This window comes from Apodemus sylvaticus, chromosome 14 (assembly GCF_947179515.1).
Source record: "Apodemus sylvaticus chromosome 14, mApoSyl1.1, whole genome shotgun sequence".
Taxonomy (NCBI): domain Eukaryota; kingdom Metazoa; phylum Chordata; class Mammalia; order Rodentia; family Muridae; genus Apodemus; species Apodemus sylvaticus.
The window spans coordinates 71258785-71282271 of record NC_067485.1 but is presented as its reverse complement, the minus strand read 5'-3'; the positions used below and the strand labels follow the sequence as shown (position 1 = coordinate 71282271).

Genomic DNA, 23487 nt, shown 5'->3' with positions numbered 1-23487 from the left:
AGAGGGCTAATATCCAATATATATAAAGAACTCAAAAAACCAAACAACCCTATTAAAAAATGGGGTACAGAGTTAAACAAAGAATTCTCACCTGAAGAATATCAGATGGTGGAGAAACATCTTTAAAAATGCTCAACTTCATTAGTCATTAGGGAAATGCAAATCAAAACAACCCTGAGATTTCACCTTACACCAGTCAGAATGGCTAAGAGTAAAAATTCAGGAGACAGCAGGTGTTGGCGAGGATGTGGAGAAAGAGGAACACTCCTCCACTGCTGGTGGGGTTGCAAATTGTTACAACCACTCTGGAAATCAGTCTGGCGGTTCCTCCGAAAACTGGGCACCTCACTGCCAGAAGATCCTGCTATACCACTCCTGGGCATATTCCCAAAAGATTCCCCAGCATGTAATAAGGATACATGTTCTACTATGTTCATACCAGCCCTATTTATAATTGCCAGAAGTTGGAAAGAACCCAGGTATCCCTCAACAGAAGAGTGGATGCAAAAAATGTGGTATATATACACAATGGAGTACTATTCAGCCATTAGAAACAATGAATTCATGAAATTCTTAGGCAAATGAATGGAGCTGGAGAACATCATACTAAGTGAGGTAACCCAGACTCAAAAGATGAATCATGGTATGCACTCACTAATAAGTGGATATTAACCTAGAAAACTGGAATACCCAAAACATAATCTACACATCAAATGAGGCACAAGAAGAACGGAGGAGTGGCCCCTTGTTCTGGAAAGACTCAGTGAAGCAGTATAGAACAAAATTAGAACAGGGAATTGGGAAGGGTTGGGTGGGAAAACAGGGGGAGGGAAGGGGATAGTTGGGACTTTCGGGGAGTGGGGGTCCAGAAAAGGGGAAATCATTTGAAATGTAAATAAATATATCAATAAATTTAAAAAAGTGACAAGCAAAAAAAAATCAGAAATTAAGAGAAACATAGCAACAGGAACTGTGGAAATTCAAAAAATCATCAGTCCTTACTACAAAAGCTTGTAGTCTACAAAATTGGAAAATCTGGATGAAATGGACAATTTTCTAGACATGTACAATGTGACAAAGCTAAACAGGATCAAATAAACCATCTAAACTGTCCCACAATCACTAAAGAATTACAAGCAGTCATTAAAAGTCTCCCTACCAACAAAAACCTCTGGAACAGATGGGTTTAGTCCAGAATTCTGTCAGACCATCAAAGAAGACCTAATACCAGCACTTTTCAAACTATTCCACAAAATAGAAACAGTAGGAATGCTACCCAATTTGTTCTATGAAGCCACAATTATGCTTAAACTGAAACCATACAAAGACCAAAGAAATAGAACTTCACACCAATTTCCCTTATGAACATTGATACAACAATAATCAAAATTTCTTGCCAAATAAATCCAAGAAATCATCAAAACGATCATTCACCATGATGGTGAATGGTTCATCCCAGGGATTCAGGGGTGGTTCAATATGCAGAAATCCATCAATGTAATCCACTTTATAAACAAACTCAAAGAAAAAAAACCCACATGATCATTTCATTAGATATTGAGAAAGCATTTGACAAAATCCAACACCTGGTCATGATAAAAGTCTTGGAAAGATCAGAAATTCAAGGATCACTTCAAAATATAGTAAAAGCAAAAAATATACAGCAACCCAGTAGCCAAGATCAAATTAACTGGAGGGAAACTTGAAGCAATGCCACTGAAATCAGAAACTAGATAAGGCTGCCCACTTTCTCCCTACCTGTTCAATATAGTACTTGAAGTCCTCGCCAGAGCAATTAAACAACAAAGGGTGGTCAAAGGCATTCAAATTGCAAAGTAAGAAGTCAAAGTATCATTACTTAGATGATATGATATACTTAAGTGATCCCAAAAATTGCAGCAGAGAGAGAACTCCTAAACCTGATAAACAACTTCATCAAAGTGGCAGGATATAAAACTAACTCAAAGAAATCAGTAGCCTTCATATACTCAAAGGATAAACAGGCTGAGAAAGAAATTACGGAAATGACACACCTCATGAAAGTCATAAGAAATATAAAATATCTTGGGAGTGACTCTAACCAAGCAAGTGAAAGATCTGTATGACAAGAACTTCAAGTCTCTGAAGAGAGAAAGAAACCAAAGAAGATCTGAGAAGATGGAAAGATCTCCCATACTCTTGGATTGGCAGGATTAATATAGTAAAAATCAAATCTTGGTGAAAGCAATCTACAGATACGATCCCAATCAAAATTCCAACTCAATTCTTCATAGAGTTGGAAAGAGCAATTTGCAAATCACTTTGGAATAACAAAAACCCCAAGAGAGCAAAACTGTTCTCAGCAATAAAAGACCATAGGAGGAATCAGTCTCTGACCTCAAGATGTATTATAGAGCAATAGTGATAAAAGCTGCATGATATTGGTGCAGAGACAGGCATGTAGATCAATGGAATAAAATTGAAGACCCAGAAATGAACCCAAACAGCTATGGTCACTTAATCTTTACCATAGAAGCTAAACCATCTAGTAGGAAAAAAGGCAGGATTTTCAACAAATGGTGCCAGTTCAATTATAAGTCAACACATAGAAGAATGAAAATTGATCCATTTTTATCTGCCTGTTCAAAGCTCAAGTTCAAGTGGATCACAGACCTCCAGATAAAATAGGATACACTGAATCTAATAGAAGAGAAAGTGGGGGAAAGCCTCGAACCATGGGCACAGGGGGAAATTCCCTGAACAGAAACATCAATGGCCTGTGCTCTAAGATCAAGAATTGACAAATGGGATCTCATAAAATTGCAAAGCTTCTGTAAGGCAAAGGACACTGTCAATAGGTCAATAGAGCAACCACCAGATTGGGAAAAACATCTTTACCAATTCTACATCCTGTAGAGGGCTAATGTCCAATATATTCAAAGAACTCAAAAAGTTAGACTCCAGAGAATCAAATAATAGTATTAAAAATTGAGTACAGAGCTGAACAAATAATTTTCAACTGAGGAATATCTAATGGAGAGAAGCACCTAAATAAATGTTCAACATCCCTAATTATCAAGAAATGCAAATCAAAACAACCCTGAGATTCCACCTCAAACCAGTCAGAATGGCTAAAATGAAAAACTCATGTGACAACAGATGCTTGGGAGGATGTGGAGAAAGAGGGATACTCCTCCATTTCTGGTGGGTCATCTAACATATGAAGAAAACATTCATTTTCACAAGAGAACAGCACATGTATTGTAATTAGTAAAATAATTCTAAACAACCCTTTTCACAGTGAAAAGTCCTGTAGTTCTTCCTTAAACTCATTTTCAAGTTCTAAGTGTTTTAAATCATAAAACATTTTGAACCTGCAAATGTTTAAAAAAATTTGGTCAACTCAATGTCTTGCTCTCCAGCATAGAACACTGTTCTAGTCTGATTAAACCGACCTATGTACTGATGGAATAAATTTTTATAGGAAGTCCTTTTTTTCCTTTTGAATTTTATTTTCTGTGTTACAATATGGGTTTTGGTTATATTATATGCATATTTTATATACATGCTAGATATATTATAAATATTTATTGTATGAACCAATAAATAGATATTGGATAAAATTATAAAATTCTCCTGTGAATGAACTCATGTCTTAATCAGGACAGTTTTAAATTGTTGCTCGCTGAGTTTTACAGTCACTCTTAGAGTAGAGAATAAATACAGAGCACAAACTAAGATTCACCTAAGACAGCTAATGGTCTTTTCATGTTTCTATGTGGCAGGCCCTTTGCAAGGACACACTGAGTTATTATTCACAGAACCCTGAGATGGACATTAGTAATTACTCTTTCATAGCTGACACACAGAAAAGTTTTGTACTTTCTAAAATCACGGGCAGGGTCAGAACAGGGTTTGAACTAAGAATCCAGGAATGCCCTCATTCACAGTGTTTTACCGGGGCAAAATGCCACTAATGGGAATTTGTTGAAGATAGAGCTTTATATTTTTGTTTTCATACTTTTACTTCAGTCTCCTGATCTGTAAGCTTTATGATGGGCACTGTAGCTTAGTCAAGAACTTTGATGGAGCATGGCTCAGCCAAGACGTGCTTCCTAAGGGCTTGTTCCAACAACTGTAATGGAGGACATTCCCACTTTCCAAAGACAATGAGGGCTGTCACTTGTTGGAAGATAGAGGCCTGTACTAATGCTCCCAAATATCTACATGTCAGCTGTGGGCCAGAGTTCTTTCACCAGTTTTATCTGTTTCACCGGTTCTCTCTCATGGCTGCTTCTGCAGGACAAAAGGCCATGAAGTTATAAAAGACAATTTTCTCCTGGATGCCTTCTCTGGCTGTACATGGCTCTTCCAAGGCCCAGGATCAAGCTGCCTGTGCCCCAGGGCCACTGACTTAGGGCCACCGACTCCTCTCAGCTTGGCTGCACAGCTGCCTAAGGCAGATAGTCCAGGCCTGAAGTGCTGGCCTTGTTCAAGGCCACTGGGCTGGGTGACACTGGTGGTGCAGCAGGGAGCTGATAGGCATGGGGCTGAGGGGGTCCAGCTTTAGTCTGGATTATAATGGGGGTCAAATGCAAGAACAATCTGACCCTGTCAATAAGAACAAGAATGGGACTAGACATTTTATATAACTAGACTCAATAATAAATATTCATCTCATAACATTATTTGAGAAACTAATAGGAATAATTATGAAGCATTCAAAAAACATGGCGAATTGAGACTTCATTCAAAGAGTATGCCACATATTCTGTATTGGAGTGAAGAATGGAAAGTGCTTTACCAAATGTTTGCAACATTTCTGACAAAAGTGTTCCTCGGATGTTTTTCTTGAGAGATATGATGCAGAGGAAGTGGATATTTTGGCAAAACACATGACACTATAAAAATAGTGATTTCCCTAATCTCATATATGCCATGGGAAGGGATGCTTACATCAGGTGAGGAAGAGCACAGAAGTATAGACACTTAACTTGTAGGAGAGTTTTAAAATTTTGGCCCTCTAGAGGATGAACATTAATTGTGAAATTATGATAATGGCAAAGGACAGGAGACCATCTCCCCAACAGAAAGCAAGTCATTGTAATCATTTATGGAAGTCCCAAAATTATGAATCACTAGGAAACACATCATATTTACTATTTTGTCCCCTCTTTCTAATGTAGAACCGAAAGGAGCCTAACAGGGTTTTCTTTCCAATCTGATGGTTATAATATAGTGAAGATTTATTTGATGTATACATATTTATGACAATTGCAAGATTAAACAAGACTATGAATGCCTCCCATCCTGTAACATTTCTTTAGTCTGTCTAATTAATTTATCTTCCCTTATAAGTATCCAGAATATCTTGTGAGGATTCAAGGAAATATCATTCTTCAAGTTTCACTTAATATCAAAATCACAACTCCTGATAACAAAGGACTTTGAATATTTTTAAGTGTTTCTTTGCCTTACAAGATTCTTCTGTTGTAAATTCTCTGTTTATCTCTGTACCACATTTTTAATTAGGTTATTTGGGTTTTTGTAGATGAACTTGTTGAGTTCTTTATATATTTTAGATATTAGCCTCCAGTAGGAAGTACAGTTAGTGAAAAATTTTTCCCAACCTTACGTTGCCTAGTTGTGCTAATGATGCCACCTTTTGTCTTACAGAATCTTTTCAGTTTCATGAGGTCCCATTTATCAATTGTTGATCTTAGATCCTGAGCCATTGGTGTTCTCTTCTGGAATTTTCCCCCTGTGCAAGTGAGTTTGAAACTCTTTTACAAGTTCTCTTCTATTAGACTCAGTGTATCTGGTTTGATATTGAGGAACACCATCCACTTGGACTTGAGCTTTTCTCAAGGTGATAAGTATGGATATATATTTGGTCTCCTACATACAGAGCATCAGTTAGACCAGCACTAGTTATTGTAGATTCTTTCTTTGTTCCACTGTATTTTTTTTGTTTCTTTATCAAAAATCAAGTGTCCATAAGTCTATGACTTTTCTCCTGCATCTTCAATTTGATACCATTGATTTCTCTGTCCCTGTAACAATACCATGTGATTAATATCACTATTGGTTTTAGCAAAGTATAAAACAAAATGACCGTGAGTTCCTACCTCATTCCAATCAGAATGGTGAAGACCCACAACTCAACTGACAGCACTTGCTGAGAAAGATGTGGAAAAAGAGGAACACTTGTCTGTTGCTGGTGGGATTGCAAACCGGCACAACTACTCTGGAATTCAATCTGTTGATTCCTCAGAAAATTGGAAATACTTCTACCTGATGACCCAGCTATACCACTTTTGGGAACATACCCAAAGGACTCCCCACCACACTACTTGGACACGTACTGTACCATGTTCATAGCAGCCCTATTTGTAATAGCCTGAGGCTAGAAACAACACAGATTTCCCTCAACCAAAGAATGGATACAGAAAATGTGGCTCATTTACACATTGGAATTCTATTCAGTTAATAAAAATGATGACATTCATGAATTTGGCAGACAAATGAATGGAACTAGAAAATATGCTAAATTAGGTAACTCAGACCCAAAAGAACATGCATGCTATCCATAGGTGGATATTAGCCAAAAAGTACAGATTCAACCTACAGACATTAGGTTGTAACAAGCAGAAATGCCCAAATGAGGAGGCTTCGATCCCACATGGAAGCAGGAAGGAAATACTCACAGGAGGTAAAGGGAGGCAGGGATCGAGGTGGGGGTAAACATAAACAGGTATGCAAGAAGTGTCTGGAGAGAAGCCTAGAGGATCAAGGCAAGGAATGAAAATAAGTGGAGTGAGAGGTGTGAGGACCCTGTAGAAAGTTCCAGAGTTCCTGGAAGTTAGACATTCTCCACACTTATTGGGGGCACCTAACATTTTGGGGAAAGGGAACTTGAAGAGTCTACCTCCAGGAGACAGACATAGACTCACATGGAGGGATAGGGTTACTAACCCACAGTTAAAATACCTGACCCAGACTTTTGCCTGTTTAAAAGAACATCAGGTACAAAAAATAGAGAAGAGACTGAAGGAAAGGCAGTCGAATGACAAGCCCAACTTTGGATCCATATCATGGGAGGCCACCAAGGGCTGACTCTACTATGCTGTGATGTGCTTACAGAAAAGAGCCAGGTGTGGCTGTCCTCTGAGAGGCCCTACCAGCAGCTGACTGACTCAGAAGGAGATACTTACACCCAACAATTGGGCTGATGTTGAGAACCCTGATTTTTTAATTAGTGAAGGATTGAAGAAGCTGGAAGGGAGAGCAACTTCATATGAAGATCACCATTCTCAACTAACCCAGAGCCCATGGAGCTACCAGAGCCTGGGCCACCAACCAGGAGCACAGAAAAGCTGGTCCAAGGGCCCTGACACATATGTAGCAGGGTCCTGCCTGGTCTAATATCAGTGGGAGATGATGTGCTGAAACCTTGATGGACTTGAGGCCCCAGGAAAAGGTGAGGCCTGGTGGGGGGAACCACCCTCTCTGAGGCAAGAGGGAGGAGGAATGGAATGAAGCATAAGAGGAAGACTGAGAGGGGGAAATTACTAGAATGCAAATAAATAAAATTACATAGATTAAATAAATCGCAACTCCTCTAGTAATGTCGTTATGAATTTCCATAAATACCTTCACTAACAGATTGTATAAATTTTCCCACAGGTTGTTTTATTCTAATACATCAGGGTAGTGCCAAGAGATCTGCAATCTAAGAGGTGCTTGGTGATGGGGATGGTGATGCAATGATACTGTCATGTTGTGAGTCTCACTCAGCTCAGGCTTTGTTCAATCAGAATACTACTGCTGTGTGTATGGGGAAAGCCAGTGGGGATTGGGGATGCATAAGAATGAAGTATGACACACACATATGAAAATGCTACACTGAAATCCATTTGGAGTAACCTAAAAAACTTAAAAATAAAGACTTCCCTTTCCATAGATTTGTATGATCTTGCAGAACTTGCCTAGAACAGCTTCCCATAGTGTAGTTTCTTGACTTATGCCTTTTGCCTTTCTTTTTGGTAAATTCATATTTAACCAGCCACTGTCACAGAATCATATTGCTCATTTGGGTGGCCCAGATGGGCTATCATTACGGGGGCAATTGTCAGGGAAATTACAAAAGACCATAATTCTACAGCTGAGATAAACTCAATCTCTTATTTGTTTTCAAACTTCTGTTTTTGGAGATTTGTTCCTCAAAAACAAACTTAAAGACATAGCAGCATATGTAGGAGACAACAGTGTCTAAGAATACCAGTTACAAAAAGGTACCTGTGATAGAAACAAAGGGCATTTAGGGTGGAGCAGAGGAACTTTGGGCCCTTCTGCTCTACAAATAAAACATATTACTCTAGTCCCAGATTTCTCCACTATCTCCCAGACTTATCATTAAGAATCCAATCTCAAGGATCTCTCTCTCTGCAAGGCAACTGGAGGTCTTCCCTTTCCTCCCCTTGAAAACTCTCTCTGCTGTGAGACAAGGATGGGGTGTGGCTACACTTGTGAACCCATAACTTCCAGATTTGCTTGTCCCCAGCCCTGTGCTGAATTGCGTGAGGTAAGCTGTAGATAGGATACCTGGAGACAATATCATCCTCTCACCTCCACACAACATTCTGAATTAGTCAACAAAGTTCCTTGTTTAACATGAAGAAGAGTGCTGGAGAAATGAGTCACCAGTTAAGAGCACTCACTCTTCTTCCAGAGGTCCTGAGTTCAGTTGCCAGAAACCAGGGACTGGCTCACCACCACCTGAAATGGAGATCCGATGCTCTCTTTTGATATGTCTGAAAACTGTGACAGTGCAAACCTATACATAAAATAAATAAATAAATAAATAAATCTTTTAAAAAATAAAATTAAATGAAGGCAAACGAAAATAAGCTGGCCAAGGTGATAGAATTCACAGAGTAGCCATGGGAATACAGAGAACCAAGAATACAGAACTGACTGTCCCACACAGTGTGACAAGATCCCTATATAAAATGACAACACAAGCACGTTTTTGGATCATGTGTGTACATCATTTTTGGAAGAAAAGATGACTCACAACAGATTGCATAAATCCCAAAGATGTCTGCCTAAAATCTATGTACAAATTTGCAACAGCAAAACTATGACGTTTAAGGTTTTAGACCCACTCTCACTCTACTAACTCAAAAAGAGAAACTCCAAGTGTCTTAGTGTAATGTGTACAATCAGAATAAACAGTATCCTGATATTTTCCAATTAAAATTGAGGCATTGTGTGACTGAGACACTCAAGTATTAGTTCCAGATGAGAAAAATATATGAAAGACTTTGTGAGAGACATAAGAAAATAAGTAAAATATGTCCATGAACTTCATAAAGTTTTATCTAATATTTTTCATGCTAAAGCATGCAGTCTCTCTGGTTATCATGACATCTACCTTGAAGTGCTCTACTATTAGCATAAGCCTTAGATGGCTGGAGAAAGGAATGTCTCACCAACAGCTTATCTAACATATGCTCCATGATGATTGACTATGTGGTTTATATATGAGATAAAAGAAAGCAAAGCAAGCAGGTATGAGGCACTGGCCTGAGGCAACAAACAGTCCCATGCAAGTGTGCCCTTAGGGCCCAAGAACTAGAATAGTAATTAGACTTAGAATTCAGAATAGACAGGTGCTCCACTGGCAATGCACCTGGCCAGCTGTTGGTTCATAAGTAAATTAAATCAACATTTTGTTCAAAGTCAGTATTACCTTAGGAAACAACTTATAGTTTTCTGGCTATTGTGTGTTTGACATATTTGAATGAAATATTTAGAGTAATAGTTGACAAACTGAACAGATATTTGAAAAGCACAGAATTAAAGAAATTATTTTGATTTAAAAAATGCTTGGTATATAACAACAATCCCAAATCCCAAAGCATGATCAGAAGACTGATACTGAAAGACAGTGGATTTGAGAATACACTGAACAAGGTCCTTGGTCAAAAGCAAACAAATGTATCAATGTAGACATGAATGTTTTGCAAGGATGTGAGTCACTGCAGTTGTGGGGGACCTATGAGGTCCTGAGTCTGGTTATAGGCTCTAGCACAAAAGGGTACTTGTTGATTGTCACAGCAATTTAAGTTATGCCTATTTGAAGTACTACTTGATCAAAACATGAAGTGAGCCAATTTTACCTTTGATGAAACTGTAGAACATTTTTAAGACTTGATCTCAGAGAAGGTAGGGTAACTCAGGAGTGGAGCTTGTTTAAATTTTGCAGGAATCCACATATTTCATTCCAGAAAAAAAGGAAAAAATAACTCTAGTTATTAAAAAGAATTCTACATGGTAAATATAAATATAACTTACAATATTAGCCATAAAATTTATAAACTAGCTAAGGATAATTTTATTATTTATCTACAAACTCTAAAAATAACAAATACAGAATAAGCTTTGCGACATAGATTGAGTGTGTAATCCAGAATTTGAAATTTGCAAGTGAACATGAGTGTTATAGCCAATGATCACAGCACAGACACTAAGACTCTATCCTCCATGTCAGTAACCAAAGCCATGAGATTTAATGGTCTGGGAAAGCTCACTTAATAAAGGTGAAAAGGAAATCTGGACGTAGAGCTCTAAACTTTGATAAAAAATTCTCCTTAGATTTAGACAAAATTCAAAGAGACATTGACCATAAAAACATTCAAAGAGACACACTAATGGCCAGAGATAATAAACTCAGTACTAGTTCCAGGTATACCATATCTTATCTGACCTTTGCATCATTTGCTATAAATTTAGACAGCTAGATGCTGTACGTTACTATAATATTTGCATTGCTAGCTGAAATAGCCACATCCACAGAATTTTAGGACCTGTGTTATTGCGTTCTTGCTTAACCCTAAGATTTTGATGAACAACAGCTCAGTATCTTATGCAGGCCATGCAGCAGAGGTCACATTATGGAGTTGTGTCTTGCACATGGACAGAAGGACATTTTCAATCTTCCTTATGAAGTCCAGCGTGATCTAACTAATCCAAGAAAACTGCAAGTGCCACAGACCTCCTTTGTCCTTGAAAATATTAAGAGAATTATCCCTTCAAAATAGCTTGGATCCCATCTTTGCTTATATCAGAATTCATCATGTTCCTATAAAAGGATACATTACCTGAATTTTACAGTAATGACTGATGAGAATTGTCTGTATTGTGACATATTTAACAATTTCACATTCATTCAAGGGTTGTTTGAGTGGACCAACTTTATGCCTTGGAAATGCTTAGACCATTGCCCTGCCTTCAAAAACATGAAAACGTTCTGATGAAAACTCAGCTAGTTGTCTTTTTTTAAAGTACAAAATAATGTAAGTAATACATTTAAAGATGTAATTTCACTGTAATGCTGTCCTAGACACCTTTTGATTACCCCTGTGTGTTTTACATTTTATACATAAAGCCAATAAAAAATATGAAGCAAAGGGCTTCTATCTACACAAATATAATCTGCTGTTCCATGTTTCTTCAGAGTTTGTTTGAGGCTAGCCTGGTCTACAGAGTGAGTTCCAGAACAGCCAGGGCTGCACAGAGAAATCCTGCCTCAAAAAACAAAACAAAGCAAAAAAAGAGGTTGTTGAAATGAACATTTTAATAGTAGCGATACACACTGAAAATAAAACTGCAACAGATTTACAATTCTTATAATTGCACTGTTTTATTTCTGTATGTAATTCCACCATCTCAACAATTATATGTATCAACATGAATATTATCTCTATTCACTGTGTCTTTGCAATTAGACTATAACAGAACATACTTACTGGGTGCTGCTAAAAGCCATGATAGTTTTAGGGAAATTTCAAATAAGAAATTTTTCAAATAAATGGGATGGAGAGAAATTAATATTATTAGTGGATAATATGAAAAGTTTCTGCTGCTTTCCAGAAAGACTTTTTCACTTAAAATATTTTCTGAGTTACATTTTGGAACCCTTTTACTAAAGGATAATTAAGCAAGATTACCGATATATATGCTTTCTTATATATAAAAATATTTAAAACGCTTAACAATGGCTGAGTTTTGTGTGTTTCTTGCGATTTTTCCTGGATGTTAAGGTCTTGGGGTGATGTATTGTTGGTTTATCATTTTGCTTTGTTTAAATTTGGTATGTTTGTTCATTTGTTGGACCATTTGTTTTCTAAAGAGAGAAAATATGGATTTGCCTATGTCAGAGGAGCGGAGGAATTCTTAAATTCAACTATGCACATGCGGTTAAGAGTTTAACTTTCAATCTTTAAGCGAAAATGGTGGATATTGACCCAAAAAATTGATTATAAAACCACTAAATACTTAAGTCCTAGATAAAACAGTGTCACCTAAAAGGTAAAAAACGGATGTAATTGGAATATACCTTAAGTTATTTTAATGTGCATGCCACACCTCCTCTGTTATAGCCAGAGGACAACACTAAAGAGGTTCACTCCTCATACTACATGGGGTCCAGGGAATGAACATTGTGGTCAAATGGTGGCAAGAACCTCTACCCACTGTGTCTTGTCAACAAACATTCAGGTTTTGTTGGAAATCTCATTCAAGTTCCAACTGGAAAGAAATTTAAAATATTCCAAATTTGTTCTAGTTACTGACTCAGGTTAACAAAGGAGCATATCTGAAAAATGAGAATTTTGTGTCAGCTATCCACTTCAGTGGTTCATCAAACTTCAAATACAATACTATCAGAAACCTGAAACACTTAGAGAGACAAAAGCATAACTAACCTTATTAAGCTATCCCACCAAGCTCTCCTTCTTGAATGTGGACTTAAATCGTGGCCCCTGTGCTGTTGAACCCAAAGATATTCTGAAGACTTCTGTCACTGGTTCCCTCTGAGACAGATCTGTGGTGAGTGTGGATGTGTGACAACCTGTTCATCCTTCTCTCAGAGGCAAGCCTGGACTTGGTGTTCTGTAACTCCACAATACTGCTGTAAATACTGCAGAGGAAAACATTTCATGTCACATACTTTTCCTAAATGACTCCCAAAATTGTATTTTGACAATTGCTGTAAGAAGAAATGTGATTTCTGTTTAAACATTCTTTTACCAGTCAAAATATTTCAGAGAATGACTACTATAATAATTGAAAGTTTAAATTACTATAATTACTTCACACAATTCAAAGGTGATTTGTTTTTCCCAGGAGGCATATACTTTTATTATATATTGGCATAATATTGAATGATTTTGGTGTTCATAGATGTACAGAAAATTTTAGAAAACTTAACATGATTATTCCATTTATCACTTTTTTTTTTGGTTTTTTGAGACAGGGTTTCTCAACATAGCCCTGGATGTCCTGGAACTCACTCTGTAGACCAGGCTGGCCTCAAACTCAGAAATCTACCTGCCTCTGCCTCCCAGAGTGCTGGGATTAAGGGAGTGTGCCACCACCACCTGGCGATTATTCTATTTATAATTTAAGTGTATAACAATGATATATGATACATAATTTAATTTTTTTATTAAAAAGCATTACAATCTGATCATAATTTTCACCTCTGTCAAATTCTCCAAGGTTTTACCCCCTCCCTACAAACCCAACTCCATGCCTTTTCTTTGTATTTCTTTGTTACTGGCAAGAAACAAAAGAGACCAAGAAGCACACACACACACATATTCACAAAATCAGAAATCAAAAAATACAGGCAAAAATCAATAAGACAAAAAATGTCTAAACAGCCTGAGCAGCCTCATATTCCAGCTGGACCTCCACTCTCCTTCTCCCTGTCTGCCCACCTTCTTCTGCTGAGCCTGAAACACACAGGTAAGCTTCCAGTCCCCAACCCATCTTCCCTGCTTTCTGAGTCCTCTGGAGCAAGCCCACCTGCTCTGAGCAGCCAGATGTCCCAGGGGAACCTCCATTCTCCCCCTATTCTCTCTTTCAACCTTCAATAGGTCTGCAGCTACTTAACCACAGAGACCTTCAGATCTATTACCACACAATCTAAGGATATCGATCAGAGGCCTGCCATAGGAGGACCATTGTTTTTAAGATCCCCCCGCCATACCTACTATAAAAGATACATCAAAGGACCAAAGTCATACAGATGGAAACACGTCCTAAAAAGAACATAATTTAAAAAGTCAGGCCAATATGACACCTTCGGAGCACAGATAAACTTCTAGAGCAAGCCTAGGATATCTTATTACAACTTAAGCACAGGAAAATGGCCTTTCATTCAATCTTATAGAAATGATACAGGACTTTAAAGAGGAAATGAATAAATCCTGTGAAGAAATACAGGACATAAGCCCAACAGGTAGAGGTCTTTAAAGTGGAAACAAATAAATCCTTTAAAAATATACAGAGTAATACAAATAAACAGGTGAAAGAAAGAAATAAAACCATGAAAGACCAGGAAGTCGAAATAGGAGCAATAAAGAAAACACAAACTGATGGAATCCTGGAGTTGGAAAACCTGGGGAAGAGAATAGGAACAATGGATGCAAGCATAACTAAAAGAATACAGGAGATGGAAGAAAGAATCTCAGGCATAGAAGCTACAATACAAGAAATAAATCTGTCAAAAAATGGTAAATCTAAAAAGTTCCTGACACAAAATATCCTGGAAATCTGTGATATCATTAAATGACCTAACTTAAGAATAATTGGAATAGAAGAAGAAGAAGAGTCTCACCTTCAAGGCCCTGAAAATATTCTGAACAAAATAACAAAACACTTTCTCAATCTAAAGAAGGAGAAACAACCTATAAAGCAAACCTATAGAACACCAAATAGACTGGACCAGAAATGAACATCCTACCAACACAGAATAATCAAAACAGAAAATTTACTGAAAAAAAAAATACTAAATTTCCCAAGGTAAAGAGGTCAGATAATATACAGAAGCATACCTATTATATTCACACAAATGCAAATCAAAACAACCCTAAGATTTCATTTTACACCTGTCAAAATGGCTAAGATTAAAAATTCAGGAGACAGCAGGTGTTGGAGAGGGTGCAGAGAAAGAGGAACACTCCTCCACTGCTGGTGGGGTTGCAAATTGGTACAACCACTCTGGAAATCAGTCTGGCGGTTCCTCCGAAAACTGGGCACCTCACTTCCAGAAGATCCTGCTATACCACTCCTGGGCATATACCCAGAGGATTCCCCACCATGTAATAAGGATACATGCTCTACTATGTTCATAGCAGCCCTATTTATAATTGCCAGATGCTGGAAAGAACCCAGGTATCCCTCAACAGAAGAGTGGATGCAAAAAATGTGGTATATCTACACAATGGAGTACTATTCAGCCATTAGAAACAATGAATTCATGAAATTCTTAGGCAAATGGATGGAGCTAGAGAACATCATACTAAGTGAGGTAACCCAGACTCAAAAGGTGAATCATGGTATGCACTCACTAATAAGTGGTTATTAACCTAGAAAACTGGAATACCCAAAACATAATCCACACATCAAATGAGATACAAGAAGAAAGCAGGAGTGGTCCCTGGTTCTGGAAAGACTCAGTGAAACAGTATTTGGCAAAACCAGAACGGGGAACTGGGAAGGGGTGGGAGGGAGGACAGGGGAAGAGAAGGGGGCTTACGGGACTTTCGGGGAGTGGGGGGGGGGGCTAGAAAAGGGGAAATCATTTGAAATGTAAATAAATTATATCAAATAAAAAAAAAAGACAAAAAAAAAAAAAAAAAAAAAAAAAAAAAAAAGAAGAAAGCAGGAGTGGTCCCTGGTTCTGGAAAGACTCAGTGAAACAGTATTTGGCAAAACCAGAACGGGGAACTGGGAAGGGGTGGGAGGGGGGACAGGGGAAGAGAAGGGGGCTTACGGGACTTTCGGGGAGTGGGGGGGGGGCTAGAAAAGGGGAAATCATTTGAAATGTAAATAAATTATATCGAATAAAAAAAAAGAAAAATAAAATAACTTCAGAAGAAATCAATATCTGTGACCTCAAACTGTACTGCAGAGCAATAAGGATAAAACTGCCTGGTGTTGGTATAGAAACAAAAGTATGGCTACATGGTATCTACTCAAAGACTTGGTACAACCACTCTGGAAAACAATTCGGTGGTTTCTCCCAATACTAGGAATACCTCAAGACCCAAATTTACTACTTCTAGGCATATACCCAAACATGTTCCACCATTCCACAAATACACTTCCATAGCTATGTTCATAACAATTTAATTTGTAATATCCAGAAACTAGATACAACCTAGGTGTTCCTTAACTTAAGAATGGACAAAAAATATGTGATATATCTAAAACTGAAATACTATTCTGCCATGAAAACCAAAGACATTTTGAATTTTTCAGGTAGAGATGAATCTTGAGAATATCAAGATTCCCAAAAGGACACGAAAAGTATGTATACGCATATAATTGAATATTTGCAATAAAATAAAGAACACTCATGCTGCATTCCACAAATCCAAGGAGGCTAGGCAGAAAGAGGGCACAAACAAGGATGATTGAGACTCACTTAGAAGGAAGAATGGAGTAGTGGTGGAAGGTAGATGGAAAGAGGGAATATTGTGGGAGAGAATAATTGAAGGAGAGAGGGGGTTGGTGTGTTGAGGAGTGTGGAGGGGGATAGGGGATGTCAGGATTGCCATAAGAATTACTGGAAAATGCAAATTACTGGGTAGCAGGAAGGTAGGATGGATCTCCAGGAGAGACAAAGAAATGGGGTAGGGGAGGAGCCCTAAATCAATGGGGGCGTCCTTAGCAGTGACTCACAACATTTAGGATATGGAGTCTTATTAGGCAGCCTCCTGTGGCCAGGCAGGATCTTCAGTCTGGCAATAGGGACACAACCAACTCACAAAATTTTTGAGAGAAATCTTGTTCTTTTTCCAAGAAATAGAGGGACTGTGGATGAAGCAGAGTTTGAGAGAACAGCTAACCAATCACTATCCCAACTTGAAATGCATCCCATTGACAAGCACTAAACCCTGACATTATTAATGATACTCTGTTATACTTGCAGGCTAGAATCTAGCATGACTGTGCATTATAAGGCTCCAACAGCCAACTGACACACACAGATGCCCACACCTTCAGCCAAATAGTGGAAGGATTTGGGGCCTCTTCAGAAAGAATAAAAGGAATGATAGTAATAAAATAGAATAAAAGGGGATAGTAATACCAACAATTCAACTATGGTGGACCTTTGGGAATCTCAAGAGACTGAACCACCAACCAGATAACTTAAACAAACAGGACCTGGGCGCCTCCCTACACATATGTAGCATATGTGCAGCTTGGTTATTTTGTATGTCCTGAACAACTGGAGCGGGATCTATCCCAAAAGCTATGTTATATACTTGGGATATATTCATCTAGCTGGGCTGCCTTGTCTGGTCCCAGTAGAAAAGGAAGGTCATAGCCCTGCAGAGCCTTGAAGTGCCAGGGAGGCAGAAAGCCAGTGTGCCCCCATCCACTCATAGGTCAAGGAGGGAAAGGAGGGATTGATTGTGAGAAGGGATGACAGGTGGGGGGCAGCAGTGAGTAGGATATAAACTGAATAAGTAAACATTAAATTAAAAAAGCCTGAACAAATCAATATTAAAAAAACTACAAAAATGTCATTCATTGTGTTTTGTGCTAACCAGCTACTTATCATGTGGACTATCCTAAATTATGGTGATTCAAGAGCTTCAGAGAGGTTGAACAGGTAAGCAAAGAGGCACAATTTTATAACCAAATCTACTGCTGTCTAGAAGGGTTGTACTTAAAAAAATTGTTGATGCCCCTGTATTTAAAGTGTAACAAGTTAAGAAATGTTTAGTTGGTTGATACATTTTTTGTGTCATACTCATAGGCATTTAAATATGCATAAATTTATAAAACATATATACTCCAGATATAGAATTAAATGGCAAAGTGAAACATTTCCTTCATGAATTTGGTGAGTCAGGCTACCCCTGAGGCCGGTAAACTATAAGATCTTCGTCGAGTTATTAGTTGTGGGGCCTGCCCTTTTTGCCATTCATGCAGCCCTCCCTCCCATACTGAATGAGCAATTATGTTTAGTAACTTCATAATCTATATTTCTGTTCACACCTGCAGTAGACCTTAAGGTCAACAGCAAGGATAGTTCCTTTTGTAAATTAGAAAAGCATTAATGTACCAGAGTCCCTCCAGGTAACATACAAATTTCCTATTACAGAGACATAACATTCCAATAGCCAGAATAATAGACTCTGTGGTGTGTGCTACGTTCTTTGTGTTTCTATTATAACCTTCCTTTAAACACTTCTACTTAAGTGAACATTTGATGAGGAGAGTTCCAAAATTACAGCTGTATGAATTAGCAATTAGAAATTACCAACATGCATATGTACTTAGCTGAATGTCCACACCTCAAGTAAACTTTTATTATGGAAAGGGAAGAAAGTGTCCCAGATATGAACCCACACACCTACAGTCACTTGATATTCAACAAAGGAGCTAAAAACATCCAGTGGAAAAAAGACAGCATTTTTAACAAATGGTGCTGTATCAACCGGAGGTCAGCATAAAGAAAAATGCAAATTGACCCATTCTTACCTCCTTGTACAAAGCTCAAGTCCAAGTGGATCAAGGATCTTCACACTGGGCATATACCCAGAGGATTCCCCAGCATGAAATAAGGATACATGCTCCACTATGTTAATAGCAGCCCTATTTATAATAGCCAGAAGCTGGAAAGAACCCAGGTATCCCTCAACAGAAGAATGGATGCAAAAAATGTTGTATATATACACAATGGAGTACTATTCAGCCATTAGAAACAATGAATTCATGAAATTCTTAGGCAAATGGATGGAGCTGAAGAACATCATACTAAGTGAGGTAACCCAGTCTCAAAAGATCAATCATGGTATGCACTCACTAATAAGTGGATATTAACCTAGAAAACGGGAATACCCAAAAGATAATACACACATCAAATGAAGTACAAGAAGAATGGAGGAGTGGCCCCTTGTTCTGGAAAGACTCAGTGAAGCAGTATAGGGAAAAACCAGAACCGGGAAGTGGGAAGGGGTGGGTGGGAGAACAGGGGGAAGGAAGGGGACTTATGGGACTTTCGGGGAGTGGAGGTCCAGAAAAGCAGAAAACATTTGAAATGTAAATAAAAAATATATCGAATAAAAAATAAAATAAATAAATAAATACAAAAAAAAAAAACAAGATACACTGAAGCTTATAGAGGAGAAAGTGGGGAAGAACCTTAAACACATAGGCACAGGGGAAATTTTCCTGAATAGACCACCAATGGCTTATGCTCTAAGAACAAGAATCAACAAATGGGATCTCATAAAACCACAAACCTTATGTAAAGCAAAGGACACTGTCAATAGGACAAAATGGCAACCAACAGATTGGGAAAAGATCTTTACCATTCCTACATCTTGGACAGGGTTAATATCCAATATATACAAAGAACTCAAGAAGTTAGACTCTAGGGAGTCAAATAACTCTACTAAAATGGGTACAGAGCTAAGTAGAGAAATCTCAACTGAGAAAACTCGAATGGCTCTAATGAAATGTTCATCATTCTCTGTCATCAGGGAAATGCAAATCAAAAGAACCCTGAGAGTCCACCTCACTGCAGTCAGAATGGCTAAGATGAAAACTCCTGGGGCCAGCAGATGCTGGAGAGGATGTGGAGAAAGAGGAACACTTCTTCATTGCTAGTGGGATTGCAAGCTGGTAAAACCACTCTGGAAATCAGTTTGGTGGTTCCTCAGAAAATTAGACATAGTACTACATGAGGACCTTGCTATCCAACATATAATAAAGATACATCCTCTTCCAACATATAATAAAGATACATGTTCCACTATGTTCATAGCAGCCTTATTTATAATAGGCAGAAGCTGGAAAGAACCCAGATGTCCTTCAACAGAAGAATGGATACAGACATTGTGGCATATAGACACAATGAAGTACTATTCAGCAATTAAAAACAAGAAATTCATGAAATACTTAGGGAAATGGATGGAACTAGAAAGTGTCATCCTGAGTGAGATAACCCAATCACAAAAGAAGACACATGGTATGCACTCATTGATAAGAGTATATTAGCCCAAAATCTCAAAATAAACAAGTTACAATTCACAAACCACAGGAAGCTCAAGAAGGAAGACCAAAAGTGGGGGTGCTTTGGTTCCTCTGAGAAAGGGAACAAAATACTCACAGGAGCAATTATGGAGACAAAGTGTGGAGCAGAGAATGAAGGAAAGGCCACCCAGAGACTGTCCTACCTCAGGATTCATCCTATAAACAGTCATCAAACCCCAAAACTGTTATGGATGAAAAGAAGAGCATACTGAAAGGAGAGTGTTATGGTTGTTTCTGGAGAGGCCCTGCCAGAGCCTTACAAATACACAGGAAGGTGCTAATGGCAATCATTGGACTGAGCACGTGGTCCCCAATGGAGGAGTTGGAGGGCAGACTGGAGGAGCTGAAGGGGTTTGCAGCCCTATAGGAAGACTGATGATGTCAGCCAAAGAGATGCCTCAGGGCTCCCAGGGACTAAGCCATCAACCAAAGGGTACACATGGCTCCAGCCAAAGGTGTGGCAGAGGAATACCTTATTGGGCATCTGTGGGGAAAGCGGTCCTTTGTCCTGTGAAGGCTCAATAGATGCCCCAGTAAGGGGAAATGGATGGGGTGTGGTGGTGGGAGTGGGTTGGGTGTAAGGTCATATTCTTGGAGGCAGAGGGGGGAAGTATGGGTTGCGGGTTTTCGGGGGGGGGGGGGAACCAGGAAACGGTTAATTTGAAATGTAAATGAAGAATATATTAAATAAAATAATAATAATGGCAGGACGAAAGTTGCATCCAACCTACAACAGCTGTGGAGGAATGCTATCTGTCCTACACAAGTGTTTTAAAGGGAAGTACACGTATGGATATTATTTCGGGAAGGTAATGTTCTTTCAGGCTCTAATAGCCACATGAGTCATTTCACTAGAGTTTAAATTCAGTGCACTGACTTACTAGGCTTCCAAAGTCTGACTTACTTTTCAAGTTCATATTTCAATCGTTCTCCAAGTTGCAATTCTGCTCTATATTTTTCTTCAAATGTTCTCCGTTGTGCTTTCACAGAAATTGCACGAGATTTTGTTTCCACAATCTCAAGTTCAATTTCCTTATATCTATGATCCAGTGACATGATGTAATCCTGTCTTTCCTGATCTTTCTGTTGCTCAGAGGCAGCTAGTTCCTTAAGAATATTAAAAAGAAACATTTTAAAGGAGGACAACCAAGGAGATTTCAAATGTATTAGGAGGAGTGGTTGGTGTTATCAAAATCTTGTATTCATGATGAAATTACCAAGATGAAATTAAATAAATAACTTCAACTCACAGAAAGATTCTGTTTAAATTACAAATATCAATGTATATATTCCAAATAAAGGAAACACTTATTTAAAACCTAATCATCCAACAAATTATTGTGTAATTTTCTCTGCATTTGGCTCCACAAGGCAGAGAATGTGTTAAATGAAAGAGAAAGGAGTTGGAGTTCAAATTCTTTATCAACAACTTCCAGTGGATTTAAGCAGAATTGTTTTAATAATTTCTTTCTGTGGTGCTGTAGTCAGAACCCAGGGACTTGTGGATGACAAAGAGATATACAACCATAGGACTACAGTCTCATCCCTGAGGTATTCATATAACAATTCAAAAATTAATAATATAATTTCAGAGTAAGCCATGGAACTTATAAACAACCGAAGTACATTATCATATCCACATCACAATGATTTTCTTTCCCACCATGTTTCAATCTATCTCATAAATCACAACATTTCCTATTGAAAACTGGAATTCTGAAAGATGAATTCTTTTAGCATTAATGTCAAAACTAACAGGATTATCAATAGAAGGGTATGGCTTCTTTTTCCAGAAATCAACAAAAGAAACTGCTGTGAAACACAGAAGAAACACACACAATCATACAAAAAATATAATTGAATATGAATTTTGAGGTGGAGTGAATTACAGCACAGGACAAATGACTATAGTTACCCGTAAGACTTGGTTCTCTTGGTTTATTTTTTCCATGACTTGACTCCTAGCTTGCTCTTCAATGGCTTTCTTATGATTTTCTACCTCACTTCGCTCTACCATGTTCTTGTCCATATCGGCTTTGAGGCTGAGTATTTTCTCTTCAAGCTGCTTTATTCTACCCTCTTCCGCTTCACGGTTCTCCCGGGCTGCTTTCCTTTCTGCTATTTTCTGCTCCCAAAGATTATTTTCATCTTCCTTGCATTGGCAGCGGATTAATTCTTGTTGTAGTTTTGTTTCCATACTTTCAAGCTGAGTGAAAACAATTAATATTGTCTAGTAATGCAGTAGGCAGAAAAAAGGTTAACATAACACTAATAGCAATTTCAGCATGATTCCAATTGAATTCAACATGAATTTTGGCATGGATTCACCATGAATTTCAACAATTTCAGCATGAACCCAGGCTTTACACCTGGTTTTCCACTTCACACATTAATGAATTATTGATAAACTTAAATTTAAAAAATCCAACCAAATCAAACAAACAACACAAACTCATATATACAACAAATATAACACACACACACACACACACATATGGAGAGAGAGGGAGAGAGAGAGGGAGAGAGAGAGAGAGAGAGAGAGAGAGAGAGAGAGAGAGAGAGAGAGAGAGAGAGAAGCCATAAGCTGTTTTCAGATCAGGAAAACTCTCTAAACATTATTAGGTACATAAGTGAGGTTCTCATATGTCTTTTAACTAATTTAATATTGGAACGACTGTCAAATCATCATGTCAGTAACTACAGACATTTCTTCTTCACAGATAATAAAAGGAATTTAACTAGAAGTCTCATGTGAAATGAACAAAAAAAAATAGAAAATGAGAAAAATAAAGCTAAAGTATATGCCCCTTTCAAGAAATGAAGAAAAAATATATATATCCCTTCCAAGAAATGAAGAAAATACAAGCTTTTATTTTAATTTTAAAAATTGGATGCATTTTCTCTTTTTCAAAGTTTCTAATGTTTACTTCTCCTTGCTTCCTTCTATGGAGAACTCCATCTCATTTCCTTCTAGACTGAATTTTTTTCAAACATACAAACTACTTTTGAAAGTTAATGATTCCAACTATTATTTAAACAATTACTTATCTTTGATAAAGTACTTCAAATCTCTGAAGTTTAAAGGTATACACAATAACATCTTCATATGAGTTTAAATTTTTTTCTTGAATTATGATCAATAAAATCCAGCCTGAACCACACTGTGTTCAATAGAGGAAACTAACATGAAATTGTTTTTCCTGAACATATAGAGTCTGGGACATGGTTCCTGTGACTCAAATTTAGGCAGGGGCATACATGCCAAATGGGTTTAGAACAGCATAGAAATTTCAAGACACAAATATGACACATTTTCAATCTAAAAGGAAAGTTCTTTTGAATATGAGCTCAAGTTTTCAAAAATTGGCAAACTCTTTATAT

General features: G+C 37.8%; 2 protein-coding genes across 8 annotated transcripts in view; both read right to left on the bottom strand.

Moving 5' to 3' along the window:
- The window catches only part of LOC127665127 (ankyrin repeat domain-containing protein 26-like), a 94794-nt gene extending 84373 nt beyond the window's left edge, over positions 1-10421 (bottom strand). For 5 of the 7 annotated variants that reach the window (XM_052157562.1, XM_052157558.1, XM_052157561.1 and 2 more), the window contains exons 1-2: positions 10164-10421; positions 8700-8815 (exon numbers count right to left, since the gene is read on the bottom strand). The gene's annotated coding sequence lies outside the window, so the exon portion shown is untranslated. Of the gene's footprint in view, positions 1-8607; positions 8816-10163 lie in introns of all 7 variants that reach the window. The other 2 variants (XM_052157559.1, XM_052157560.1) reach the window with 2 other exon arrangements.
- LOC127664593 (ankyrin repeat domain-containing protein 26-like) overlaps positions 4434-23487 on the bottom strand; it is a 68416-nt gene continuing 49362 nt past the window's right edge. The window contains exons 11-13 of the mRNA XM_052156638.1: positions 22022-22312; positions 21011-21213; positions 4434-4590 (exon numbers count right to left, since the gene is read on the bottom strand). Coding sequence (XP_052012598.1) covers positions 4434-4590; positions 21011-21213; positions 22022-22312 — 651 coding nt within the window. The remainder of the gene's footprint in view (positions 4591-21010; positions 21214-22021; positions 22313-23487) is intronic.